General features: G+C 39.5%; 1 protein-coding gene across 2 annotated transcripts in view; it reads right to left on the bottom strand.

Annotated features, from left to right (window-relative positions):
- Nucleotides 1-17,829, bottom strand: part of LAMB1 (laminin subunit beta 1) — a 93,869-nt gene that overhangs the window by 55,501 nt on the left and 20,539 nt on the right. For both annotated transcript variants that reach the window (XM_027838730.1, XM_027838731.1), the window contains exons 9-18: nucleotides 15,923-16,043; nucleotides 13,809-13,997; nucleotides 13,305-13,484; nucleotides 13,062-13,174; nucleotides 11,434-11,513; nucleotides 4,457-4,592; nucleotides 2,823-2,981; nucleotides 2,472-2,599; nucleotides 2,174-2,297; nucleotides 621-825 (exon numbers count right to left, since the gene is read on the bottom strand). In XM_027838730.1, the coding sequence (XP_027694531.1) occupies nucleotides 621-825; nucleotides 2,174-2,297; nucleotides 2,472-2,599; nucleotides 2,823-2,981; nucleotides 4,457-4,592; nucleotides 11,434-11,513; nucleotides 13,062-13,174; nucleotides 13,305-13,484; nucleotides 13,809-13,997; nucleotides 15,923-16,043 (1,435 nt within the window). The remainder of the gene's footprint in view (nucleotides 1-620; nucleotides 826-2,173; nucleotides 2,298-2,471; nucleotides 2,600-2,822; nucleotides 2,982-4,456; nucleotides 4,593-11,433; nucleotides 11,514-13,061; nucleotides 13,175-13,304; nucleotides 13,485-13,808; nucleotides 13,998-15,922; nucleotides 16,044-17,829) is intronic.

The raw sequence follows: 17,829 nt of genomic DNA, 5'->3' as shown, positions 1-17,829 counted from the left end.
ATGACATCACCTCTTCCCTGATGAAGAGGACTGAGAAACAGGGCTGAACGATCGATACAAGGCATTTGGGGAAAATCCCCATGAGGGCAGCATTCCCAGGTCCCTACTTGCTCCTCCCTTATCCTGCATAAAGCTCACACACACATCATTGAATAGCCCATAGATCACTAGGGCAAAAACCTTATGACCTACTATTCTGAACCTGTATTAAAAAAAATGAATTCCATGTCTTTGGTGTTCTTCTGACCCTACCCAAACTCTTACTGTCTTTTTCTCTCATTTCCCAGTAGACCTAAGTTAAATCTTTGAGAATTCACCATTAAAACTCACTTCTGAAAAGTCCTTCAATGGTACTAAGAACCAAGAGAAAGAAAAAAATACATATAGAGAAAAACACCCTGGTGCCCCAAGAATCCACCACCTTTGCATTGGTATGTGACTTGTGCTGATACAAGCGACAGATGCAGCATTAAGCCTGTGAAACTGAGGGCCGTGGTTTCCCTGGTAGGGACCTCACTGTGCTGAGTGAACTTTTCACCAGCAGCACGGTCAGCAGCTACTTCCTTTCAGCTAATAGTAATGTGTCTGCTAGCTCAGCAAATGAAACAACTTGTACTTACCCAGTCCTGTCTGGTGCAGCAGGGCAGAAATACTAAAGATAATGTTCCTGCATACGTCTGTCATGGGGGTTTTCACAACGCTTCTGCTATTCTCTAAACACCGGTATCTTTGAAACGTCTCCCAAGCGCTGTTAGTGACCACACCATCTCCTGAGCCTCCAACGGTGAATATATCCAGGGATTTACAGTATGGCATAAGAACCAGCTGTGGGGAGAAAAATAATACTTGAAGGGCTTTCTTATCACATTATACTACTGTTTTCTAAGATTTTGCTTCTCCAGCAGAGAAAAACAGAAATCTTGATTCATCCAATGACAAAATCTTCCTGTTTCATTTTAAGTATCTCTTACCAATGCAATACTACATTTGTTATTTTCCTGTGTGCAAAGTACTATGCTAGACAGAGGAGAGATATTAAGTTCAATGAGATACTTAGTCCTGCCCTCTAGAATATTACAGTCTAACAATGAGAGCTATAATATGCAATATTATATAATTATAATAGACCACTGCAAGCAAAGTTTTATATAAAGTCATATTACAGAAACCCTAGTTGACCCTACATCACAGATATTTATGAAACATCTTTCTCATGGGCCTCATGTTTACATAGAAATTAACTATAATATGCTTAGGGCATCAGAATGACTAAAAGCTAGTTGGTACAGTGGACAGAGTGCTGGGCCTGGAGTCAGGAAGACTCGAGTTCAAATCCAGCCTCAGACACTTATTACCTCTGTGACCCTGGGCAAGTCACTGAACCTCTGCTTCAATTTCCTCATTTGTAAAATGATAATAATAGCACCTACTTCCCAGGGTTGTTGCAAGGATTAAATGAGATAATAACTGTTAAGTACTTAATACAGTGCCTGGCACGTAGTAAGTATTATATGTTACCTATCATTATTGTTTATTAAGCATTTATGGTAAGTCGCATACTGAGCTAAGACAAGGGAATACCCATTCAAAAGGAAGCTCTGGGAATACAGATATCATCCCCCTGTCCTCAAGGAGCTTACATTCTACTAGGGGAAGCCAAGTAATAAAGGAAAGTGTGGCCCAGGAGCCAGTGAGAGGTATTTTAGTCCAGAAAGTTACAAAGGATAGTGCATGGGGCCAAAAAGGGAGGAGGCATACCATTTCTTTCCATAAGATAGAAAGATTTTTTAGAATGAATAATCAAATGGATTTCTGAAGCAAGCAAAGGGAAAAATAAAGTAACAACAACTCCATAGAATGTTCTCAGTTGTATGACTATCGTAACTGAAGTAAACAATACAGATTTAGCCTCCTTTCCATTTGCCAGAAACGTCTTTCACTTAGGGCAGGTAGGTAGCACAGGGGTGGAGCACCAGCCCTGAGGTCAGGAGGACCTGAGTTCAAATTCGGCCTTAGACACTTTCTGGCTGTGTGACCCTGGGAAAGTCACTTAACCTTGTTTGCCTCAGTTTGCTTATCTGTAAAATGAGCTGGAGAAGGAAATAGCAAAACCACTCTAGTATCTTTGCCAAGATACAACTGAACGACTAAACAACAACAACCTTTCACTTACTGAATCAATGAGGGTATATGGGCTCTCTACTCCGCTATCAGAGGAGGTGTACTGGGGCAACTCCAACCTCACTGTGTAGTTCACACCCTTCTCAAAGCACACGGGACGTGGAAGGACTACATATCTATCCAAGAATAAAACAAATGTTAGCTTTCAAGAATTTTAAACAATGAACCGTAAGCTTTCAAACTACTAATGAAAATAATAACCAGACTCCACCACAAGGGAATTAGGGGGAGAAAATGTACCAGCATATTACAATTCTATGACAAAAAAATGGCACCAGTGTCAGACTGACCTGGATCCTGGTGACAGCGATACAACCTGGTTGTCATCATCAGGAATAGTGTTACCACATCGGCTACTTGTGAGAATCCTTCCAGGACGCTGGACGGTGATGACAGCTTTTTCCCAGTGATCTGGCAGCTAGAATAATTTTTAACACTCACATGAGCCCAGTGCTATTTATAGGATGTTCTGAACAAATCATTTGCCAAATCAAGAAAGATAAACATTTTTAGACACCTACAGGGGAAGTCGGTAAGCTTCATTTATTCCAATGGAACACCATGATTCTATAAACAGAAGGACAATTCACAGATCTAACAGTATCTCCCCCTTTCCTTCCAGTCTTAGAATTGTCTTTTACCTGTGGCTCATAGCGAATAAGGATATCGTACTCCATGGAATATGGAATGTTGTCGATGAAAAATTCCAAATAGGCTCCCTCGGGGACTCTGACAAACCCAGCTCCAGTCCAGGAGGGTATGCGATCTTGAATATACTGTCTCTCCACTATGCTGACTCCCTGAAAAAATAAAGAATAACGTTTTATCATAAAAAGTAACAGTTAATACATTGAAGGAGGGCAGAAAAATTTAACGTCACTAAATCACATTTTCTCTGTACTTCTTCCCTCACATTCAGACATTGTCTTTTATTCCTTTTGGTTGGGGAAAAACCATTTGCATATACAGGCTGTCCCAAAAGTTTCAGTGCAGTTTAAAGCTTAATAAGCTTTGATAAGCTTAAACAGCGCTAAGACTTTTGGGACAGCTTGTATAATGAAAAAAATTTTGTCCTTAAATCTGTAGTTACAATGGTTCTAGGGGAGTTGGTGGTGCTTGGCAACATCTCCCGTAACATATATAGGATAATATAATTAAAGGAAGGACAGAAGGAGAACTCAGCGGCCAGGAGGACTCAAGAGGCCAATGTGTCTCCTCTAACAAGTACTGGGAAAAATATAAGCTACTCTTGCTTCTGACATCTATTGGCTATATGACCCAGGGCAAGTCACTTGAATTCTCATTGTCCCAGGCCAGTGGTATTAAGTAAAAACGGGGGCCACTAGACAGTATGTAAGGTTCCCTGTGGAACACCTATTGACTTAGAAAACCACCCGCTTCTTTCTATCTATCTCCTTTTAATACATCAATACCTTATAATTAGATAGGAACTACATTTTAACCTGGTTCAGGTTGCACTTAAAAGCATCATGGGCTGCAGGTGTGGCCTTACATATCACACTTCTGCTTTCGGTGACTCTATTAAGTCTCTAAGTTTCAGAGAAGGGAGCTTCTCTGTGTCAGCAGAGAGAGCAGCCTTACCCAAGAGTTCACTATTGAAATGTAATCACAGTCCCTGTCCCTACTCCTACCCTATAAGCTACTTCATGAGTCACTGGACATTTGTCTGATTTCCAACTGGGCCAGACTGATGCTGAGTCAGGCTGTATCTTGCTTTATGACTGGCATCTTTAATTCTCCAAGGACGGCGTGGGAACAGAGTGATGTGCATCTACTCAACCCAGTGACAATTTAAGTTCTGGACCAGAAGGATTGGCCACTGGTTAACACAAGCATGCCTATGCGCATGAATGTAATTTTTGCACAATTATCCATGCCACTTTTGCTGCCAACTCTTCTGTCCCAGAATCTGGGGTGCTATGCTACCAATTGCCCTGCAACACAAGTAGAGAGGGTAGTGGATAGAGCCTACCTCAAATCTAAGAAAACCAGGGTTCGAGTCTCACCTCTGACATTTACAGCTTTGCCAGGAGAACTCAGGAGACCAAGATGCCTCCTGATATCAAGAGCAAGTCTCTCAATGTCTCAGTGCTCTGGGCAACTAAGCAGACCAGTTATGGAGAAGGTACCAGCCTGCATTGAGACAGGGAGTTTCCTACACCAAAGAAATCACAGATCTATCCCCTCTGGATTATATCAGATGGTCACTAACGTCCCTCTGAGACTCCATGGACTCGAGCACTTTCCTACTTACGGGGCCAAAATGGGCTTCCTCTGCCTCGTAAATGTAATGATCCAGGGTTGTGAAGTAATAACCAGATTCCACTTCACTGCACTGTCGACCGATCATATGGGGCCTGCACAGGCACTGGCCTGATTCTGCTGAGCAACTGAAAGAGAAAAAGAAAGCTATACTTCCTACAGATTTTCAGACAGTGAAATATGTTCATTAAAAGCGGCTCTATATTTCTTAATAATAATAATAATAGCTAGCATTTATATAGTGCTTTAAGGTTTGCAAAATACTTTATGTATGTTATCCCCACAATAAAACCATGAAGTAGGTGCTATTATCTTCATTTGACAGATGACGAAATGGAAGCAGAGAAAGGTTAATAATAATAAGAGCTAACATGTTTATACAGCACTTACCGTGTGCCAGGCACCGTGCTAAATGCTTTTACAATTATTCTCATGGGAGCCTCATATCTACCCTGGGAGGTAGGTGTGATTGTTGTCCCCATTTTAAAGATGGTGAAACTGAGGCACAAGTGAGGGTCATATGGCTACTAAGTATCTGGGGAAAGATTCAAACTCAGGTTTCTGTGATTCTAATTAGGCTCTATCTATCCACCAAACCACCGAGATGCCCATCATAAAACTGATTGGAAAAGACACATTTTTTTTAAAAAGTTTTTTGGTGAGGCAGTCAGGGTTAAGTGACTTGCCCAGGGTCACGAAGTTAGTAAGTGTAGGAAAAGACACATTTAAAAACACCAGCTATTCACTGATTTTTCGTTTTTCTAATTATTTGTTTTGTAAGGCTCCTGGATGAGTGGTGGTCCATCAGTTTCTGCCTCTGCCTGTTCATTTATATATCCCTTCGTTTATCCCTATTACCCAAGAACAAAGTAAAATTGGATCATTTCCTTTACCTCTTCCCCTCCACACCACCCAAAAATTCTACTCTGATGTCTTGCCATGGAGCTGAGAAGACCCTGAGTTTTTGAAGTCTATGCCAATGGAGGGCAAGATCTGGCAGGTTCCACCAGGTTTTGGTAACAGGCCATGTCTGTTCTCCAATCCAAGAAGTTGGTCATTATGTGAATAATTCTTTTGGCCACAGTGACCAGCATCTCTCTCTTTTTAAAAACTCCATTAAAGATGTAATTTGGAAATGCCATCTAAAAATTTAGGTCAACCTTTAGGAGCAAAACCTCAAGATCCTTTCTCAAGATATGTTTTAGACTAAGCAGTTAGGACAAGTTCCTTCTCATGGGGTGGCTTATAACTGTGGTTCCTTAAAATGATCCAAAATAGCATTGCACATTCCAGCTGTGCTCATATTCCTGTGCACCACTGTAGGTGGTTGTTTTCCTAAAGGGATACAAGTTCTTAACAACCCTTAACCGATTCTCAGGAGAGGGAGGCTTGTTCCAATTAGAACCTAGGCCTCTTTTGGCACAGCATCCCAACAAAAGACATTTCTAACAGTTCAGGCATTAGACATTACATCATAAGTACAAGACAGGCTCTTATTTCCCTTCCCAGTAGATGTGTACAGAGGGTGCAAATGAAAAAGAAAGAAGGATTAAAGAGGAAAGAAAAGAGCAACTAAATCCTCCATAAGCAATACCAAAAGGGAAAGATTATTAGAATAAAGGCACAACAACAATAATTAGTTAGCACTTATGTAGTCCCTTAAAATCTGCAAAACACTTTACAAGTATTATCTAATTTTATTCTCACAACTCTGGGAGGTAGGTGCTATTATTATTCCCATTTTATAGATGAGGAAACTGAGGCTAAAGAGGTTAAATGACTTGATCGGGGTGACACAACTAGTGAGTTTCTGAGGTAGGATTTGAACACAGGTGCTCCTGATCTTAGGTCAAGCACTCTATCCACTGTGCCACCTAATTACCTAATATGCAAGAGAATTCTCAGGTTGTTTTTTCCCTAATGATTGACTGCTGGCATAAGCCATGAGAACTTGATTATGTGGACGAGGATGGCTGATCAAGGATAGAACCAGAGAATCTTCCCTGGATAAATCAATCGAATGTGTCTTAGAAGCCTCCCATCTCCTAAGGATCAATAGTCTTAAGTCATTGTCCATCGGGGCATACTTTCAAGTCAACCAATACAGACTTCTGAGTGAACTCAAGCTCAGTTTCATGACTTTAGCGAAATCTTTATGTAGACGGCCCCTGGATTGACATCTCCAGCCACGACCTCTTAAGCAAACTCTAGTTCTTTATTTCCAATATCTTCACTTGGATTTTCTACTGTCATCTCAAGCTCACCTGCCCCAACACAGAATTTATTCCTATCTATCCCAAATGAGCTGAGCCTTCTCAACAGTGCCATTTTCTGGTGATGATAATACTTAATGTGGTCACAGGATTGTAGATTTGAAGCTGGAAGAGCCAGTAAGTCAAACCCCCTCATTTTACAGATGAAAAAATTGAATCTCAGAGAGGTTACATGACTTGTCCAGGGTCTCATAAGCAAGATTGGAACTTGAGTTTTCCCGATTCCTATGCGTCACCTAACTGCCTCTACCAAGTTCTACCTGTTCCTTCAAAACTTCTCTTGGATTCATTCTTTCCTTTCCATTGTCACTACCATAATTGTTTTCGTTTTATGACCATATTATTCCAGCAGCTTTCTAAGTGGAAAAAGCACTAATCTTAAGAGTCAGATAACCTGAGTTTGAGTCTTGACTCTGACCATGACTAGCTATGTGACTGTGGAGGCACCTCTGGGAGCCTCACCTTCAACACCAGCAATATGGAGATAATAACAATTATACTACCTACTGAACAGGGCTGTCTTGAGGAAAGGTCTCTATAAACTATACAGTAACATATAAATGTGAACTATTATTATTAGAGAGGCAATTTGGTAGAACAGAGAGAGAGCCACCTTTGGAATCAGGAAGACCTGGGTGCAAGTTCTGTCTTCAACACATATTGGTTGTGTAATCCTGAGCAAGTCACTTAACCTTTTGGTGCATCAGGAAAATTTCTAAGACGATCAATTACAAAGAAGGTCTTGGTTGGGAGTTTCTTCATCGAGAGTTCCCTATGCCCATGAAATCACACATCCACACAACCCATTCCATCTCACCATTATTTTCAAATCCTTCCTACAGATGACTGCCAGAAAAATCATTCTAAAACATCACCTTTATTAAGCTAGGACTTGATTGTTTCCCTATTTTTCCCCTTTTTAAAAAAATTATTAATTTATTTTTAGGTTTCAACATTCACTTCCATGAAATTTTGAGTTCCAAATTTTCTCCCCCTCTTTCCCTTTCCCCTACCCCAAGATGTGCAATCTGATAGAGGCTCTACATATACATTCATATTAAACATATTTTCACATTAGTCATGTTGTTTCCCTATTTTCTATTGCATTCAGCCCAAGCTTCCTACCTAGAGTGAAGGTCTTGTATAACTGGTCCCATTTTAGGTCCCACTGCTCATTATACTCATTTTATTATCTCATTTTCCACTTCATTCCACAAAGCTTCTTCCAGCTTCTCTAGCATAAATCTCTCCCTTTTCAGACTTGGAATCAATGCCACACAGTGTAGTGATCCATTGTTTTCTATTGCTTTGTAACTTTGCATTTTGACCCATTTACAACAATTAGACTGAAAACTCCTTGGAGGAAGAGACCATGTCTTAATATTCCTCTCTTATGCTCTACATTGTGTGGCATTATCAAAGGACATGTGGTAAGCATTTAATAAATATTAACTGATTACAATATGCTGGCTCTAGTTTCAAAATACAGTAAATACCTCATTAAGTCTAGACCTCACTAATTTAGAAGGAAGGTATTTACACTACTTAAATAGTTGTCAGGCATTTTAAGAAACATTATTTCTATGCTAACAATCAATAGCCTAATTTAAAATAATTCTTGTTTATTCATTAAAGTTGTACCAGGAAAAATTTTGTGAGCCTAGCTCAGGTACTGTATGGATTCAGATTTTTTTTTTAAAAATTGGACTCCTTTAAAAAGTTCCATAATTGAGACTGATCTTCTCCACAACTAGTGAGCTTTCATTGTATTATAATAGAAAAACCACAATGGGCTCAATATATTAAACTATTTTTTAAACCTTTTTTTTTTTTCCTAATCAAACTATCAAGCAGCAGTCTGGGATTCTATTTAGAGCTTGCATATTATATATGGGATGTACAAACCACCATCTTGGGTGTGTTTCCCTTCCTCAATACCATTTTTCTCTCAAAGAGTCTTGGTAAAAATCCTGATGTCACTAGGATATTCTGTAGATTAAACAGTATTAATTGACTGTCTGGGACAGTCTTTTTAAATTGGTGCACCTGGATCCTAGACCAAGTAAAGAATCCTCCTTCTAAAAGAGTCAGTACTGTGTTCTGGAACAGATAACATCAATAAAGATAAACTTCAGAATCACAGAGCTGGGAAAAAATCTGAAAGGATTCAACAACTGTCTTCTATCTGCCTAAAGGGTGGGGTTTCATTTTAATCATATTAGAGAGTTAAAACTCTTCCTTGCTTTACAGGATCTTTACAGGAAGACTTCTTTCACAATTTTGCTTCGTTAACAAATTTCATTGTTAACCAAGTGTTGCTCTTCATTGAAGAGAACAGACCAGGGGATGGATACAGAACTGGGGTGTGAAAACGGCAGAGGAAAAGGAATTGGAGCTTGGAAGTGGGAGACTGGAGAGGAGAAGCAAGAAAGGAGAAAGGAAGAGGAGAGGAGAGACAGTGAGGAAAAAAAGGGAAAAATAACTGTGGGATAAAATGATACAAGAAATTGCTGTTATGAAAGACTCTGAAAGATCTTTATATATTGCTTCAAGTAGGAAGATTTTTATGAGACAGCCATTTCACACTGGGCAATCAATTACTAAATTAATGAACATGTGTTCTGGGAGTCTCAAAGGAAAGAAAGCCAGAGAAAGCATCCAGGGTGGAGAGCAGTGGGCAGACCACTGGCTTTGGAGTCAGAGGCTATCTGAGTTTAAATCCCAGCTTGATAATTTGCTACCTTAAATGACCTTGGATAAGGAGTGCACTCAACCTTCTGGGTCTCTATTTCCACATCTGTAAAATAAGAAAACTGGACCAGATGACCTCCAAGATCCCTTTCAGTTCCAAAATCTATGCTGCTGTGTTCCTTTGAGCAGACTAAGAAGTTTGTGGTCTCCCTTCTTTGTTTGGACATTACTCCATTCTTTCTCTCCCTCTGTGGTTTTCGAAGAACAGAGGTTCACACTGGATTTTCACATGCTACACGCTGTACTCAAGAATACTCTACAATCCATAATAGAACAAGCCCTAATTAAGAAGCCAAATAGCACAAGTTTGTCCCTTTCCACTAGACTGCTGAGAGCCTGAAAAATAAACTTGCAAAGGAGAGTCAGATTTTGTGGGTACGTCAAGCCTGCTCAATGAATAGAGAAGCCTCCTGGGAGACGATTCCAGAGCAACAGGGAATTCACATCTGTTTATTCTCTCATCAGTCACTTACACTATCTTTACCAGATGCTTCTGCTATGTTTTCCAGCAAGACACAGACTAGACAGAAACTCCATTTTACTCTTAGACCCCCTTGGTTTTTTTTTTTTCAGGCACCACTTTCTACATGACACCTTTCCTGATTTTTCCAAGAGGAAATCTCTCCTTTTGTGGAGATCATAAACTGTCCTTGTATTTATCTTATACAGAGTCTGTATAGACTTATATTTGTACATATTTTCCTCCCAGTAATATGCAAGCTCCTTCAAAAGGGCTATTTCATTTTTTGTCTTTATATTTTCAAATCTAGCCCAATGCCTGACACAGTATTGCAACATAAAATCCCTGTTGATAATTGACCCAGAAATAGTTAATACCACTCCTACAAAGCTAACAAATTCACCAACTATAGACCTTGGGTAATTTAAAATTTAAAAGAGGCATGCTTACACGTGCTCACACCCAATTTTATCAATATTCAGGGCTATTGTGAATTACTCCAGACAGAATTTTCACCAGCGGGATAATGGTTGTTAAAGGAGAGTTAGGAGAAAAATGTTTAAGGTTAGGTTTCATGTCCAAAGCTGAAACTAATTGTACTTGGAGCAAACTCAGTTGAGGGGGTAGTTGAGGATAGCACAGAGGCAAGGTGAGGACCAATAATTATGAAGAGGACAATTTCATTGCGGGGGTAGCCCCCATTATTCCCCAAGCTTCTAGAGGCACAGGATGGCAAAGGTCCACATTATATGAAGATAAGTGAAAAGAATTGGGGGTGTTTATCTTAGAGAAGACACAGGGGCAGTAAGAGTGCGTGGGAGTTATTTTCAAGCATTTCAAAGCCTGTTAAATGGAAGAGAGATTAGATTTTTTTTTTGTCTGGCTTCAGGAGGCAGAACTCTGCAAAAAGGAGGCAAATTTAGGTTTGAGACACAGAAAAAAAAACATTTCTTAAAACTATGGCTACAGAAAACGGAATGGGTTGCCTTGGGAAGTGGACTAGTGGAGACTTACCTCATTGAGGTCTTAAGCAACAGCTAAATGAAAGGAGGTTCTTTTCCTAGTAGGGGTAAGACTATCTAGCTACTGAGATCACATCCACTGTAAAATTTTGTGATTCCACGAAGGCCACAGGTGTGTGGATGAAGCCTAGAAGCATACTCTCCTGGGTAGGATGCGTTTCTTCTCCACGCCCTTCCTCTACCCCATGTCAACACCCTGAGACGAGCCCTGTTCACCTTGTACACGTTATGGTCCTAAATAATTCTTAGAAATCGTGGAATTATGGAAGACTGGATATTTGTTTAAGATTTCAAAAAGTTATTTGGTAATCTAATGGGAGTTAATAGTTGGTTAACAGATTCAAAGTTTTAAAATGTTTTCCTATCAGATGATGGGTCCCCTGGTATTGCTAAGGTCCACAAAAGTAGAGACATACAATAATTCTCTGTGTGGTTACAGGCATAGAAACGAAATTTTACTTACTTGTTGTTTAACGATCCCCCTACATCACAGTCACAAGGTCGGCAGCCATCCAGATCATTGCTTAAACCCCAGTGTTCTTGCTGTAGAACAAAAGGATTACATGGCTTAAAGGTGGGTTTTTGCAATCACACAAATGACTCGGCAACAGACGGGTTATGACATGCTTTGCTCATCCTCCCAGTTCATTTTCACTGTGAAAGTGGGAAGTCAACAAAAATAATGACTTATTGTTAAAATTAAGGGGGAAAACAACCAATGAATTCCAGATTGTGCCTAATTGTATAATTATATCGAGTGGTTTATCTGACTGATATAAGCTAATAATTAATCTGAATCAGCAATAAAAATATGAATTCCATTCATTTGTACTTGTTTTCCTTTTAGGGAGAAGGAAAAGCTGGTAAGATTTTGATGAACCGATTAAGTTTTTTGATGTTCATTGACCTCAACTGATTTGCAAATCAGACGGTAGGCTGATGTGTGGTAAGGGAAGGGAGGACACATAAGAATCAATCCACTGGTTCATTTGGAACCTGAATTCAGGCTGGAAGAGAACTGTCCTTCGTAAACCACAGCACGTAGCTCCTTCGTTCTCCTAATTTCAAGTTGAGGAGAGGGCTGTTCATGACCTTGAGTTTTATCCCAAGTACAGAGGAACTGTCTCCAAGGCCCAAGAGTTAAATTTTCTTTTTGGGGTTTCTTAAGAGGCATGCTTTAAACAAAAAGTAGTTGCACCACCTCTTAGAGGCAGGACATCATTCAATAAAATCCAGATATGAAAAGAGGCAACTTTGGGCCTAGGAAGGAAAAAATTATTCCCTGCCTAGTGAATAGGGCAAATGGGCTCATTAATAGTTTCTTTGCTTCTTCCATATTCTAAAGAAAGGTTTGGCCCAATTCTAAACTAGATTAAACCACATTTGGTACATGGATAATACAGAATTACAGAGATGAAAGGGACTACTGAGGTTTTCTAGTCTACACCCTTAATCAGCAGAGGAGTTAATAACTGAGTCTAAGAGAAGTTAAGCGCCTTATTTTAGGTCACATGATGAGGGGCAGAGCTGAGTCTAGAAACCAAGTTTTCTGATTCCCAGTCTAATTCTATTATCATTGTATTGTTTGCCTCTTCCTTCTTCACCCCCTCCGACTTTGCTACCTTCCTGATATAATAATTCCATCAATTACAACAGTGAATGCAGTGAATAGAGCACAGGATTTGGAGTTAGGGAGATCTGAGTTTAAATCTGGACATAGAAACTTACTAGCTGTGAGACCCTGGGCACAAGTCACTTAATTGCCATCTGCCCTAATTTCCTCATCTGTAAAATGGGAATAATAACAGCACCCACATCCTAGCACTGTTTTTGCGAGGATAAAATGAGATAATTATGAAGTGCTTTGCAAATCTTAAAGTGCTATGTTGCTATGCTTGGCCAAATAAACCTGTATAAACCTCTTCTGTAAGACAAGGTGAATAGAGAAAAGTCCCTTTTTGGCTCTAAATCTTATGATCATATGTGTATAACATTTGATGCCAGTGGATTTTTAGGGGGGAAAAACATTCCAAATTAAAATTCATGAATTGCACAATTTGCTACATTTTCTCTAAAAATGCAGAAACCTACCAGACACTGGTCACAATGTTGTCCTGTCACAAGTCGTTTACAGTAGCAATATCCTGTCTCGGAGTCACAAGGATTCCCTCCAGGAATAGTTCCCAAAGGATTGCAAGCACAAGCTTTACAAAACAAAATAAAACCAATAAGCCAAATGAATTAGAACAACTTTAGTAGCCCAGGAACAAGACTATTTTAAGCAAATGTTATTCCAAATCCAAAACTTCTGTTTCCTTTGCATATTGTACTTACATTGACAACCAAATGGATCATCAGTGCTTAATCCATAGAACCCTTCTTTGCAAATATCACACTTCTCTCCTTCTGTGTATAATTTACATCGACACTGACCAGCGATGAGGCCAGCAGAAAAGTCAGTGTAGCGGTCACAAATTCCACCATTCTGAGAACCAGCTGGATCACAGGTACATGCTAAAAAAAAACCCCAAAACATGATAACATGATGTTAATTACAGGAAACACTGTGTACCTGTGTATAAATACATATTTCCCCTTTGCCTCTCCAAATCTTCCAAATGACTGGACCAAAAATAGGCATTCCTGAAGTGGGAATTTCACCACTAGGGTTTAAAACAATTGAAAAAGGGGAACACAAAGCAGCATTTGGAACTAGGCCTAGGGCTCTCACCGAAAAATGCTTAACCCTTGGGCTAATTCCCCTGCTGACTTCCAGATTATTCAAAAGGAAAGAACACCTGAAAGATAAACCCAGAGAACTGACAGTCCTCTACTTACCTTCGCAGATGTTAGGGTCTCGGATATCTCTCTCTGGATGCTGATAGTAAAAAGGCTTGCACTGTTCACAGTTCCGTCCCATTGTGTTGTGTTGGCAATCATCGCACACTCCTCCACTGATGTTGCCAGTTGCCAAGTAAACGGCCATATCAAAGTGACACGAGCCAGAGTGCTCATTGCAGTTACACTCTGCAGAACAAGACCAATGAGATGATAAAATTTCATTTCCATAGGAATGCGTTCTAAATCAAATTCCAAGGGACGCTCTTCCCTACGTGTCAACCAAGAGGGGCTGTGTTTGAAATAGGGGATTAGATAGAGGTAAAAACTATTTTGGAAAAGCTTAAAAAATATAAAATCTGTTTTGTTTTGTTCAGGACCCGTGACTTGACTGGTGTAGGGAGTTCTCTGGAAAGGACACTTTTGGAAGTTCTGCAGTCTTTGTCTGGGGCCCCAACAGGTTCAGTGAGCCAGGATGCATTAGAGAAGCATCTTGAATCCAGGCCTTCCTCATTCTGAGACCAGGACTCCCTCTACCATATTACACTAACTCTCACACAAAGTACAAAGTCAGCTCCATTTTCTTCTCTGGATGAGAGAGAAGGGACCTTTGGGAGCTATCAGAAAGTCACCTTGCAGAATTACAGAAAGAAGACATGTGAGCGTCAGGTTGCCCACTCCATTGAGAGCTATGGCTTTGGAGTCACAATGCTGGAATTCTATTTCTCCTTCAGCATCTAATACAGTGCCTTGCATTCTCAATAAGGGATAAGGATTGGACCTCTGATTTTAGTGATATAGGGAACTCTCAGATGAGGAGATTCCCTCTCTCAACACAAGTATGGCACTGTGTCTGCAACTTACAACCTTAAGAGAGTTGCTTAAAGCAGTGGGGTCAAACTCAAATAGAAACGGGGCCACTAAACCATATGGACTGCATTTTGACTAGAAAACCACACAGAGTAATATTGTATATAATGTACTGTACTTTTATATATTTTTGTTAAACATATCCCAATCACATTTTAATCTAGTTCAGCAGGGATTGTTCTCATATGATCCCTCTGGCCTATAGCACAGGGAGGTCATACAAATTTATGTAGCCATTATTCGTCAGAGGTAGAACTGTAATCCAAGGCTCCCAGACTCCAAGCCAGTTCTTTAGCCATTATAGACATCATCTTTCTATTAGCATATTAATATCATAGAACAATATATTATAAAAATGACATGCATGAAGATGGAAAGATGTATATGAAAGAACAAAGTAACCAGAAACAGAAAAGTATATATATCAACTGGGTGGTAGAGTAGAGAGAGTGCTGGGCCCAGAGTAAGAAAGTCCCAAGTTTAAATCTGGTCTCTAGCTGTGTGACTCTGAGCAAGTCCCTTAACTACTCTCTTTGCCTCAGTTTCCTCATCTGTAGAATGGGGATAATAATAGCACTTACCTCCTAGGGTTGTTGTGAGAGATAGTAATTACAAAGTGCTTAGTACAGTGCCTAACACATAATAGTTGTTACATAAATGTTAGCTATTATCATTATTATTATGTAAAGAAAAATAAGTGTACAGCTTCGCAAAGACAAAAGTCAAGAGGGAACATAAAGGGGATGTGATGTTAGTCAAAATATTTTTTATTAAATTCCTATTATATTGTCATTGTCCTGATTATATTATTATTTCAGAGTTTCCATTTGGATCTTTTGACTTTTTTTTTGAGGACTGTTTTACATCCTCCACATTTTTTGTGGGCCATCTGAAATCTTTGGCAGGCTGCAAGCAGCATGTGGGCTGCTTATGGCCTGCAGGATAAATGTTGTTTGGGCCTGGTTTAAAGCATAGGTTCCCAAAGTGGGTGATACCATCCTCTGGGGGATGCTGGGGGGGTGGTTGGTAAGAACCTCAGGTGACACAAATTTTAAAAAAAAACCATTAAAGGGTTAAAGAAAGTAGATTTCCAGGGGGTATGCTGAGTAATTTTTTTTAAAAGGGGGTGATAGGACAAATAAGTTTGGGAACCTCTGAAGCTTACAATAAAGATCATTTAAACAACAAAAACAAAAACAAAAACTTGCATCTATTCTTTCTCACTTCCTCTTCTCAGAACTTACTTTTGCATGCATTACTGTTGCGACCTTCAGCTGGCCTCCAAGGTAAATCATGATAGAAGTCCATGCACAATTCACAGTTTAAACCTTTCGTATTATGCCTGCACATACAGTGTCCATGTACCTGGAATACAATGAGAGAGAAAAACCAAAACATTACAGTGGAATCCCTCAAAGCACAGTGTCTATGAGAACTCATGACAGCAGCAGATACTTTCTCAAATTATTCTCCATTCTGACACATGGAAGCAAACTCAGGCAAAAATGAATTAGGATTTTTTAAGCCTGCATCTTCTTCCATTTACAAAATAATTGTGCTTTTACTTTTTTCTATGAAGAAATCAATAAAATATAAGAAAAACCAAAAGATACAAGTGCATGGGCTCAAATATATATGTATATATGTATGTGTGTATATATGTTTACATATATGTGTGTGTATGTGTGTATATATACACATATATATATATACATATGTATAATTCTCACATTTCCAGACTTACTACTGTGCCTCACACAGTACCACGGAAATTTTAATGTATTAGGGAGAACTGTTTTTAAACTCTCTAAACCCCTGTGATTAAAATTATACACTTGACACTTTCATGTTTATGTAGTTGAAAAAAAAATTTCAACTTAAGTACAGTGAAGAGACCAAAAAATCCCTCAAGATGAGTCACTGGGAAAGTATAAAGGAGTTTGTTTTGTTTATGAAGAGAGAAGTCTTGGACTCTAGTATTTTTCATCATGATGCAACAAGGCACATTCTAAACTACAGATATGAGTGCAATCTACAAGGCACGTGTTATATGCACTGGACCTGGATGGCCTCTAACGGTTACTATGAATTCAAGATGGGGGGCAGGTTCGTCTTAGACTCTATTCAGAAGAGTGTTTGACCTAAAATGTGCAGGCCATTAAAAGATCGCATCGTTACCAAGGCTCTCATGTATCTCCATGGGTCTCTTCATTTCCCACTCAAACATATTTCTTTGGAGCTCTCCATCATTCTCCCAGAAATCTCATTATTAGAAACCACCAATATCCGGTCAGATTGAGTCAGGCTTGGCACTCACACCTCATCAATAATACCCTCCGCTCCTCTGACTGGAGAGCACTGGGAAGAGGTCTTCTTAGAACCTCCATTTGTGGAGGTACATAGGCCAGCAATATCTTCATTTCCCACCAGGCTGCTCTGCTGTGGATTTCTCCACTACATCCCTGTAACACTACCTTTCTCCTCATCCCCCTTCCTTCCACTTTCCTTTTGGGTGCTGTCTTCTCCCACTAGACTGTAAACTCTTTGAGGGCAGGGACTGTCTTTTTTTGTTGTACTGGTATCCCTAATGCTTAGCACAAAGCCTGGCACATAGTAGGTACTTAATACATGTTGAATATCACATTAGTAAACTCTGTGATGCATCCTAATGAAATGGATCATTCTCTGCAGAAATTTCAAGCAGATACAAGATCTGCTACAGAGGAACACACATAGAGTTTATCTAACACTGGGTTTTTTTTTTTTTTTAGCCTTTTCCATGTCATGGATTCCTTTTGACTATTTCATAAAGCCTATGGGACTTGTGCATTTAAAAAAAAAATGTTTCATTGGCCCTCCTTTTTTTTCTTAACTTTTTTTTTCTTGGTATTACCATTGCTATCCTCCTGTCACCCCTAATCAAAAATAGAAGAAAAGAAATAAAAGACTTGTAACAAATAAGCATAGTCAAGAAAAATAAATCTAAACAGGAGCCATTTCCAAAAGTTCATGTCTCCTGTACCTTGAGTCCATCACCACCTCTCTATTGGGAGGTGGGTGATATGCTTCGTCATAGGTCCTCTGGAGTTGTGATTGTTCATTGCTTTGATCAGAGTTCTCAAGTTTTACAATGTTGTCATTGTTTAAAGTT

This window comes from Vombatus ursinus, unplaced genomic scaffold, assembly GCF_900497805.2.
Source record: "Vombatus ursinus unplaced genomic scaffold, bare-nosed wombat genome assembly UNPS02014830.1, whole genome shotgun sequence".
Lineage (NCBI taxonomy): Eukaryota > Metazoa > Chordata > Mammalia > Diprotodontia > Vombatidae > Vombatus > Vombatus ursinus.
The sequence above is the reverse complement of the archived record's forward strand: the minus strand, read 5'-3'. Positions and strand labels throughout refer to the sequence as shown.